Below are 12405 nucleotides of genomic sequence, written 5' to 3' on the forward strand. Positions count from 1 at the left end.
TAGCGCCCGACTTGAAGGAAACGCGTAACAAAAGTTTTCAGATAAAGATATATATCCATAAGGTCATTATAAACCGAATCCTGTTTTCAAGGTTTGCAATAACGGGTCCATAATACGATGGTGTAAATAAAGCGCCCAGGGAGGACAACGACCCGGTCGGATCAGAACGTATTCAACTAACGTTAATAATACATACTGATTAACAATTTAATATTGCTTACTGTACTAAGTTCATTGTACATAGACTGAGTGATTCATTAGATAATATAGATATATCATTTGTTATTAACAAGAATAACATCAAGAAAAATTATTCTGTACTAGCACTATTTGAAAAAACTGGATAAGCCATTAATACAAAAGAAAGATCATTGCTCTTACAAATAAATCTGTAACATTAATTCTGAAATTCTTCAAACTAGATGAACGTAAAAATAAATTTATTTCTCTTAATTCTGACATTCGCTTTTTACGTGGAAAGGAATGCAATGTAAAATTTTTGCCGTAAAAGTACATTTCGTTTCATTGTGTGGCATTTAAAAAGTGAATAATAAGTCATGTCAGGATAATTTCAACGATATATGAAATGATGTAATTATATGTACAATTTTATTTAACTTCGACGTCCGAACGAGATCCTTGAAAGAAAGGAATAAATAAATATATGATGTTATTAAAGGTTGTATTTTAAACAGAGTGAGTTAGTCATGAGTAATATGGGGACAACGGCCGTCGCACCTGGGAGGTGCAGTCGCATGCGACTAGAACCGTATCTATTTTTACACCCTCCATCCACTCTATCTTATTTACTATTCTGGTCCGCAACTCATTGAATTGTGGTTATTATGTGCAAGTTGGATAAATGCCAGAAACTCGCACCAAACGTACAGATATCGAGATATTCAAAGAATTATATCGTGATGGCAAACGGTTTTACTGGAACTTATATTCGATGAAATTTATATATTTATAAATTTAAAACGCAAAGTCAAGGATGCATAGAATGGAAGTGAAAATTTAGAAACGACTTACGTAATCTCCGTAGGATTGTGAAGTAGTCGAAATTAAATATATTAATAAGGACGATCGGGGTCATTTACATACGACATGGACAAGAGAAAAAGAGAAGAGATCATATCAGACAGGCGAGGGGCGACGGTGGCTAACAGAACCGGTCGGAGGCGCCGGCCGTCGGAGGCAGGATCGGACGAGGATTATCACCTTGTAAACAGTATTGCATTAGTTACGTTTTTGTAAACCTATAAGACATTTACAATGAACATTTAAACGGATATAGCTTTGATTGGTCATTGTTTTCAAACATTTTTGCATCAGAGTTCTTTAGACAGAAACTATCAATTTGTAACTTATGTGCCGTCCAAGGTAATTTTAATAACAAAACATATTTAGGGTAAACTTATTAGAGCAGCCAAAACGAAAAGCATCAAAACGAAATCGTTTAAGTGGGTCATCGTAGAATTTCGCAAGCTTATCGAGTGCTGCAAGCGTTAACTGGTACGCTCGAGGCAAGTCAAGGCCCGCGTCGTCTGCCGCCCCTGTCGCCGCTGGTGTCTCATACCAGTTAGGATTAACAGGCTAGATCTGTCTTTGATAATTCTATATTGTCCGTAAGTTATGAGAGATAAATATAGATCGCTACTGGACACACACATTTCGTTGTTATAAACTCGATGGAAACAAGGACCCAATTAACCCTACAGTGATTAAAACCTTGCGCAATTTTTAAGCATGTGAGGTAATATAAAATGAGTTAATCTTCTCCCAAATATCCAAGCAGATTAAGTAGGCCGAAATAAGCAATAAACGGGGAGTTGGCAGAAAACTAGACAATAAAAATACATAACGGATCTTTAACGATCTCTGTAGCCAACTGCATCCACATATAAGTATAGCTAATAGCTTTTTATAGTCGAATAAATCCAGAAATTTGAATTACATACAGTTACGTAACAATAAATTTATAACGCCAGCATGTGAAAATCATCATTGAATTATTCACAGACGCCTACCTCAAGAATACCGTTCACTACCGAAATAGTTACGTTGTTATATTGTCACAGACGAATATAAATTTATTTTCATATAGCTGCAGTTTCATTGTACATATTTATATTTCTCAATAGCTTCGTCACTAACATTTACAGATAAGGTCAAAGTATTATGTAAACTATATGGATAAGTACGTGTTATTGTTTTAACAGATGTCATAAAATGCATATAAAATGACTTTCAATTATTATCTCAAACTTAAACTGACATTCTCAAAAGATTTGAAGTATGTATGTATAGTAAGTACAGTAAAGCCAATAAATACAGATACTAACGACGAAAAAAAAAAAAAAAGCATATATATATATATATATATCTAGTTTATAGACAAAATTTTAAACTTACCCCTTGATTTCCAGGTAGGAACTCTATTTTAGGTTTTGCCAATTTGTCCTGAAACAAAAAATTAAATAACAATGTTACTGATGTAGAATTACATAAAATACATGTATATTATATAAGAACTAAGAAAGTTGGTAAGCCTGCATTATTTATCCTTCAAATATACTAAAACTTACATAAATTGTTTTACATTATCTGAGAAAATTAAATTGTGTGCTGTTTAAGACTTGGTCTTTTTCACTTTTTTTGTTTCAAAATAAAAAAAAAAAAAGAAAACAGAAGTATATGTATAGAAGTATTTCGTTGGGTGGTGGCACATCAGGAAACTTTGTGTTTTAAGTGTAATTATGACTTTGACGTCAAGGGACACGACGCTTACAGATGAATAAAGCATGAGGTTAAATCTTTTATTCCATCCCCTTATTCATTCACAATACAACTAAACATATTCTTTTATTTCGAAATCTTTTATCAAACTAAATTTCACAATCAGTTATTTTCTATATGATAATAGTTTATCTAAATGTTTTTTCCTCATTTATATTTTAATTGGAAAAATATATAAAAAAAAAAACTTTACTGTGACTTTAATGCCTTATGGGTTATCAAAATTAAACGCATATTACAAATACACAATATATAACCAGCGAGAATTTACCAAAAATTATTTTTTCCGTTCCTAGTCTTGTTCTGTTTGTATTGAATTTTATTTATTAGACTACTCGTTTACCGAGAATAACAAGTATTTGCTAATGAATTTAACCAAGGACCACATATATCTTTGTAAAATACATTTTTTTATTAATAGTAACCAAGATATTATTCACGTATAATAGAATATTTTTGTATTGTATAAAAGTGTTACGGAAAATACGATATGACGCAATGTTTCGCGGCAGTTCAATAAGACAGTATTTCGATGATAACCATAGTATAGTACTTTGTAAAATTTTCAATATACAGAGTACGACGAACTATGAATCATATAGGGAATAAAAATGTTTATATGGGAATGATTCAGAAACAATTGCAGAATATATTTATTCTGACAAATAACAAGAACTACTTAAATACTCAATTGAAATATACATTTTCTGTTCCAGGATTTGAAATAAAAGGAATATGACTTTTTGATGACACTACATGATGATATATAATTTACGGAATTAAATATATAGGTATAACTAAGCTAATTACAAAGGAATTGCTTCAAACCGAGTCGACTATAACCTAATAAAACATTATAATTACATGACAAAAAGTAAAACCAGTTGGGCAACGAGTCGAGCTGGCCACAATAAGTAAGTGTCGGCAAGTTGTTGCGTTGCACAACCAGCGATGGTCGAACGCGAGAAACATAACTAGGCTGTGCGCCACACTGATGATGTAAACTTAAAAATTGCTTTACTTACTTAACCAGACCCAATGTGAGAGTTACAAAGAACTGTTTACGAACACGGGGAGCCGACACGGAAATAAAATCAGACTACGACCACTGATTAAATTTTAATTACAATGTATTCATAGGTTTTATTTCAAAATTTTGTTTGAAAGCTCATAATGAGCGAGACTATTGTGTATAAATTTAAGAATTAACCTCAACTTTCTTTGAAGATCATTACATATAGATACTTAATTATTAATAGTTTTTAACTTAATAAAGTAAAATAACCTTTTGAATGCGATAACATTTTGCTTTCTGTCAATATATATAAAAATTAAAACATTTTTAGTTAAGTAAATCGAACCGTCCAAAAAAACGACGATATCAAGTGGCTTCAGTTCAAATCTAGTAACATATTAAATTTACAAACAGCAATATTAAATTGCATTAGCATACAATGCGTATAGAATTTAAAATTAATACAGGTCTAATGCGATTTCTATTTCATTTGTTGCAAATGAAGGAAATGTATTGAAGTATATTTTTAATAACTTAGTACAGAGTCAAAATTTATCTATAATTCCTTTCTCCCTAGCAGAATATATGTTCCTTATAAAGTCTTTATTTGCAGTATATAATTAACTTAAATATCTAGTTGAAAAAACGAAAAAATAATTTACAACGAAACACACAATGAGAGGACAGTTTGCTTGAGGTATTAATTTGTTAATATAATAATTTGTCTTTTAATATGATTATTTTTTCATCCTAGTGATTCTGGTAACCATTATACCTATTGATATTAGCGTTACAAACTCTAACATTAAAATGAAAAGTATTTCCGACCTTGCGTTGAACTGTTCCGTTGTATTGTGAAGCAATACACGGACAAGTGACCTTAGCATAACGAAGACCTTTAACTAAAAAATTACAATAATTTTTGCCTCCCATTTAGAAAAAATCGTAATTAACTCACTTAGTGTATACGTAAAATATGTAAGAATATTAATATGCATACCAATAAAATATTTATATCATATTAATGAACTAAATACCTATTTTATTAATAAGAACGACCTTATTAAACTATTTTATTAATATTAATACAATTAATAATACTAGTTTTTAAGGCACATTTTTTTAATAGTACAAGTAACTAAATTTCAATAAAATGAAAAAAATACCCAAGCATTCATTATCATTTAACGGTCATACCGGATAGCATTAAGCACCTTAACGAGTAATCATTATTTTGAATAAGACTTGATACTCTTACGCTGGGTGGCCGATATAAGACAAATATATCTAATAACAACCGCAAGGAAACTGACTTTCAAATTAAATAAACAGCATCGAAATCGGTCAACCCGTTTGAGAGCTACGATGCTACAGACCAACACACAAACATCGACCTCAAACTTATAACACCCCTTTTTTGCGTCAGGAGTTAAACACTTTATTTAAAAAAAATGAAACACATTAGAACTTTATTTATTTTAGAGAAGAGGACTAAATTCAAAACGATACTAATATGAATGTTAATGTTTGTTATCTCGATACGCAGGATATACTGAACAACGACCGTATAACCAGTGCCACAGTAAGCTAGTTGTATCGAAAAGATGTAGCAAAAAGCTAAGAGAAACAGTTCGTTGCAAATTTATTACAAAAAATTTAATATTCAATTCAAGATCAGCATTATATACAGTAAGTATCAACTATAAAAGGCTGAACACATTTCGCTTGTTCACATCTGTAATGGCTCTTTTTTACATTAATTTAATACATAAAACCATGTTTAAAATCTTTGATGAAAATTGATTATTTATAATCATATGTATCTGAACACTGTGTTATACAAGGATTAATTATTCTATGACAATTATATATTTTTTTTTATATAATTATATTAATAATTTTGTGATATAATATAGTTTGATACAAAATACATGTGAGATAAGATAGCAGTACATACTAAAACCTTTTTTATTATTTTTTTTTTCTTTATTATCTACACCAGTTCATAGGTCATTCTTCGGACAGTACGTTAACTTTTTTAAGACAAGAAAGTGTATAAATATAAGGCGGGGCCAGCAGTCTCACGAATCACTGGCTGTTGAACGATGGGCCCGGCGACATACATTCTTTAAAAACAACGCCACATCCGATTAAACCAGTACCATTGTTATTGTATACGTGAAAGTTGAACAAAAATCTCTCAACAGAGATCCGCCAAATATATTATGTTATGCTATTTATTGCAACTTGTTTCTCAGATGCTTGTAGCATAATTCTTATTTTTATTTCTAAAAACATTCAACAGCCGTTTCCGGCTCAATGGTAGGGATTTTTTTTTTCACAAATTACAAAGAATCAACAGCTGACTCTCACAATGGGTTCGGCACTTTAAAGCGAGAAATGAATAGAAACAAATCCTGCAATAATTAAAAAGCATATTTATTACAAGGAGAGACCCTGTAAAAGAATAGCAAAAAATATATATATATGTCATCGTCTACCTGTTGAGCTCAAAGCAACTGAAAGCCGTCGTCCTCGCAAATAGTTTTTATCGAGATTTAAATATTGTCAATCGAATTCAATGTCAATTGACATAAAAATACTTTAATAATTCAAGACATTGAGCAGTTGCTAAAAACAAAAATTGCGGTTCACAAACTGACTAAATTAAAATACTAAATTATTTGTATGGTAAAAGAATCATTCAAATACTTTATCTTTTTATAATAAAATTTGAAATTAGTTACGATTCATAGCTATTTAAATTACATAACTCAATGGGAAATACTATATTATTATGTTAGTTTGGTGAATGCTGTAGTCTAAGACTAGTTAATGATATTTAACTATCCTTTCAATCACCATTACGTAAAGCGGCGCGAGCGCAGTAGGGCTTGTATAGGTTGTCTGGCATTTTGCAAACCTGTTTGATTTAACCATGCATTCGAAATACAGGATAGGACACAGGTGTTCTAGCTTTATGTAATGTATATTAAAGTATAAAACTTTTTCATTGTCTGTTCATACAATATAATCATTCATTTAATGCTCTCATGGTTTTGTTAATGACGTACTATATCCACGCAGGAAACCTCTTTATAGTAACGCAATTCCTCGGGAGACTGACATCTGTTGGACAGGGACAACCAGGTGGTTAGATTTGAGGGAAGAGGGTGCGACGACCCCGGACCCTTCGTTTATGTGAGTTTCTCCCCTAGACGACGATACGGACGCCAACGAATGATTGAAACTTAAGAATCAAATAAAAAATAAAAGTATATATTGTGTACATAATTATTACATTGATATTTTTGTTTTCACTGAAAAATTACAATTAAAAAACTAATAACAAAGATGTAACTATGATAAATAAATTATTTACTTACGCCTATAACACTTTATGCGAAAAAATATGCTAATTTTATTGACAAACTTCTATTAAAAAATATATAAATCTGTTAGATTACAATACAAACAACATTACGGACAAGATGTACGGAGGATTATTACTTACTTCCCTAATTAATTTAAGTTAAATAAATGTAGTTACTTTGAAATTATTTTAGCCATATCAAGGCTATTGTACTTTGGACTGCTTAAAAATCAATAGTAGTTTTTTATACGTTTTATGCACGAAAATAATATATATTATGACATAAATTTTTAGGCAAATCATAAAATATCATTTTGATCTTACGCACTACTTTAAAACTAGTAGTTCCATTAATCAGTTACAGCAATGGAGCTGGCTACTCTTATTTAACCGATCATTTCTATGGGCGACTCCAAATTTAGTGGACATTAAAAACATTGAATACCATTTCAAAAGAGATTTATTATTCAATGGACCTTATGTTCAAAAAAAGACCAGGTGGCGCGTTCAGACAACAAAAAAAAACATCCGTCATAACCAAAAAATTCAATAGCAGACACGGGATTACGAATCTAACCATGTTAGTGAAAGTGATCAAATTGCCGTGGCAGTTCTACTGTTGTTGGGTGCTTTTAGTCTATATGCAACGAATACACCATGTTCAAACACGTGCACTCAGTAGGGAGAATCTGTCAGGTGGCCAGGCGTTATAAACTTGTACTGCAAAATAAATTGTTTACGTTGGCAACTTTGCGGAATTGTTTTTTTTTTTTCGATAGATTTAAAAGCCATCTGCCTCCTCGGGTACTTTTCAAACCTGCGGTTTATTTCAAAATCGGTATGGAAAAAAGGTAATTCCTTTTATTTTACAATAATTTTCGATGTATTTATGGCCTTACACTGGCTATTAGTATCCAAAATTAAAAATAAAAATTCTATATAGAATTCTTTATCAATGTGAATTAATAATAGTTGTTAATTAAATAATATAATTAGAATGGATGGTGTTTATAATTTTATTCTAGAATTAAAACTCACATGTTCAATTTATTGCAATCAAAACAAAATTGTCTATTTATTACCTCATACTTGGGTTGCTTGTTCTAATTTGCGGTTTAATTGATAAGTTTTTTTATGTATACTGAATATGACCACAAAAGAGTTCGAAACAGAACGAGTTCTCTATTTGCGTAAGTGTAATATTTGATAATTTAAACCTCGCCAACAAAAAAAACAATCAAATATAAAGTACTTCATTTAATATTATTCTACCATCGAATTAACAATCCTTACAGTTTTTGGATTAGTAACCGGTTTGAGGCGGACGCGGAGTAGGATGAAGACGTTATATTTTTTTTTCATTTTTATTTTGGAATCTCCAAAGTTTACACTTTCACCGTAAAGCTGAACATTGTCATTGCTGTAGGTGACGGTGAGCCCGATTCGCTTACCTAATGTACCTGGGTTTGCGAAACTGGCCAATCGACACGCGCCGAATGTTGACTGCTCAGAAATAGATCAGCTTCTCGAGTATATTACGACATTTCATCGTAATTTAACTTTATATGGTGTCATATGGATTCGTTATTTAAATTATTCACCATAGCTTATAAGATCTGATAATAATGATAAAAATCTATCATATTTCTATTGAAGCATGATGGGCATAAGACAATCAAGATATAATTTTTATACTATCCCAGTTAGTTAGTTACAAGGGTCTCTATACAACTGGTTTTTCAAATAAATTGAAAACTAAGCATCTTACAACCATTCAGCTCTAACAATGCTTGTCAATAGTTTTTTTCTTCTTTGTTACCTCACTGTTAATGACTTTCACTTTGATCAGACTGCAGCTTAGTAATTTTTTGGTTAATTGTTTATTAATCCTTAATAAACAAAAATATTTTTTCTTCTTTCAAAGAACTAATTTAACTAAAGACTATTGTAAAATGATTATATGTAATGACATTTAAACAATATGAAACATACTTATTGTAACTAATTAGCAAATTTCATTATTATTATGTATTGTAATGAGATGGAAAAAAACCAGCAAATCGACCATAACCATTAAAAGTTCTAAATCATTTACATATGTTTTTAAACAAGTAACAAGTACATATATCGTTGGTCATCTGGATATGTCAGATGACTATGTAATCTTCCCTTGTTTACTTTTTAATCGGTAATAAATATTTCTTAAACTGCTATCATATTTTAGTCTCCGCAATAATGTATTTTAGTCTAAAACAGAATCACGTTTCTGTTCCAAGTGTGTAAATTCTATTTTAGATTGTCTCCAATGACACCACTTCTATACTATAAGATATGTTAAATCATTTTCAACAGGCAGAAAAGACATATTTTCAACAAAAACAGCACACAACACATAAAACTTACAAAAATGCTAAATTATTTACATACACCTCTCCAATGTTTTCAATGTAAATTTATTGTTAAGCGATAATTTTCCGAAATCATAATCATTATTCAGATAAGGGGAAGATTTATTTAGTCATTATAATCTAAATAAAAATACTGGCAATGTTATATGAATACATGTAGCGCCATCTATGATCAAATTTATATCATTACGATATGAAATAAAAATTACGAAATGATGAAATATCAGTTACTTAGAATTAAAGGAAATATTATTTAAGTTTATTTTATTTACAAGTTAATACAAAATATATTGTTTAGAGTATCATGGAATAATATTGCAGTAGTATAAATATCTGCTTTCTAGATTGCAGCACCATAAAAACTATCCTATATATATGATGTTCAAATATCTGAACACTAAAAAACTATTTATTTGTAAGGTACCTTCAAAATAATTTTAATTGTATGGTTGGAATGAGTCGTGTAATGACATATTGTGATTTATTAAGAGGTTTTTTTTTAAACTAAACTTATGCAGTGAATTTATGATTTTTCTATAAATTATATAAAATTATTAATAGATTTAACTCATTAGAAGATTCCTGTAGTAAACAATCATATTTTCTGTAGTTAAAATAATAGCTTAGTCCTGTAAAACACCTAAATCCACTCTTTAAATATTAAATATATAAAAATTTTAAATATTTCAATTAATATTTTCAGAAACATTTTAATAAAACTTTTGTGTTCTTATTTTCATTATGTTTAAGGATTTATGAACTTAATGATATACATATATATATTATTAGTTTGTTCTCACTTTTGTCTCTAATTGTTCACCACAATATGAATTTACAAAGCAAATTGCACACTCATTTGTTTTTAAAATCAAGTCTTTACTATTTCCATTAAACTTTACTTTTACCAAGTGGACATTAGCTAGAAACTAAAGACTTTGATTACATCATTACAAGAAATCCACAAGAATGTGTTCCTTTGTGACTTTTTTAGCATTTAGGATTACTTTCAAATAGTTTCGAAGTGTCGATAACAATGTATGCTAAATATAGACTATTTGTTGTTATCGCGTCGAGAAATATTAATTATTCTCAAAAAAATCTCTAAAGTTGAAAGATATATCCTTGTTGGCCATCAAAGTCTGTGACAATAAGACGAGTAAACTCTAATTATAGCCATATAAAATATAAATCTTTGAATAACAGAGCAGAATTTCTACATGTTGACGTGGCGTGACATTGTAAAGAACATATTAATCTTGCACTCTGTTACATTTATTTGAATATAAGTCAATATTCTAATCTTAATAACTATAGATATTGCAAAAACATTACAAATTTGCAGTTTCGTTTTGATAACTTGTAATATAAGTATGGCGCCTCTGACATTGTTGGCCTGTTTTGGTATTAACAATATGGCGTATGTACTTACCCTATTATTTCTAATGAAGTCTTCTATAGCTTTTAGTGCTGAATCCGTTAATTTCACAAACACTAGTTCCTTGTTTTCTTTATAACTAGCCTCCGATGATAACGCATACTGAACACCTGCTGGCAAGGCCGCCATTTCTTATTCACTATTCGCACTGTGGACCAGCTGACACCTTTGCTAGTCGTCACGATTCATATCATTCACACATTTCTTAACGTAATCACAGATTCACAACCTATTTAAAATTATAATTACAATAACAAAAGGGTTTTATATGTCCAAATTAACAATTTTTTGTAACCCCATCGACTCGGCCTTTGTTGGCAGCACTCTTCAGTCTGCAAGGCCGCACTGACTGTCATGCGCAATGGCGCTTTTGACAGGAAACGCGAGCATTCTCTGTATCAATCGCGCTAAATTCAAATGAAATAAAAAAATGATAATATTGAATATTATTTATATTATTAATTAAACAATTAATAGTATATTTTTTTACTATTTATTAAATAAATATAACTGGTCCTAATAAAAGAATTTAGTTCATACTTTTTTAATTTGTTAAGACTATAACACGTATAAATAAAAGAAATAACTTTTGATTTTTTTTAAATATTACGGCAATTCCTGATTTATGTTATAGTTATATGCTTAACAGTATTGTCTATATTAGTGTAAAAAACGAAATGATATTTAGTTGAGTTAATTTAATTGTTTTTATTTTATCATTATTAAAAATTACAGGACAGCAAATTCGTTCATATTTTACACTTAAAAATTTGTATTGTGGGATGTTAATATTTAATTTTAATTCTCATTAAAATTATACAAATAGTATTTTCATCAAGCAACGTTTTAAATAAAAGTTTTTAGCAAATAGTTCTGTAGTACAAAGTATATTTTTTGTACAGATAATAATTCACGACCGTGTGCAAAAAAAAAATACATTTTGTAAATGATGCTTCAAATAAAAATATGTTATGTGTAAAATTAAAAGATTTTTATTTTGCTTTTTATCATATTATATATATACCATATTGTACAATTCTAATTTCTTCAACTTTGATTGGAACATATAATTATTATTGAGATAAAAAAGGCATTTTATTATATGATTTTATATTCGTAATTATTGTACATTATTTGTACTGTACAAAAGTATTTATAATTTAGTTATTTCCTTGGCATATTTTTGGTAGCTGAGTTTGAAGGTGTTTCGTAGTCCAATAAAGTAAAAGCAAATTTAGATATATGAGTCATTAAACTATCTATATCCATTTTTAGGGTTTTTAAAATATTACTATATATTTTTTAAATATTTCATTATTTTTCAAATTGTTCAACAGTTATGAAATCATTAATTTTGTTTATAAAGGTTTTTAAA

At 29.5% G+C, this 12405-nt stretch overlaps 1 protein-coding gene across 1 annotated transcript in view; it reads right to left on the minus strand.

The window, feature by feature from the left end:
• LOC116767896 (RNA polymerase II elongation factor Ell) overlaps positions 1–11383 on the minus strand; it is a 37521-nt gene extending 26138 nt beyond the window's left edge. The window contains exons 1-2 of the mRNA XM_032658419.2: positions 11025–11383; positions 2416–2463 (exon numbers count right to left, since the gene is read on the minus strand). Of these exons, the coding sequence (XP_032514310.2) occupies positions 2416–2463; positions 11025–11159 (183 nt within the window). The 5' untranslated portion in view covers positions 11160–11383. The remainder of the gene's footprint in view (positions 1–2415; positions 2464–11024) is intronic.
• Positions 11384–12405: the final 1022 nt, after the last annotated feature.

The sequence above is a fragment of the Danaus plexippus genome, chromosome 19, assembly GCF_018135715.1.
Source record: "Danaus plexippus chromosome 19, MEX_DaPlex, whole genome shotgun sequence".
Taxonomy (NCBI): Eukaryota; Metazoa; Arthropoda; class Insecta; order Lepidoptera; family Nymphalidae; genus Danaus; species Danaus plexippus.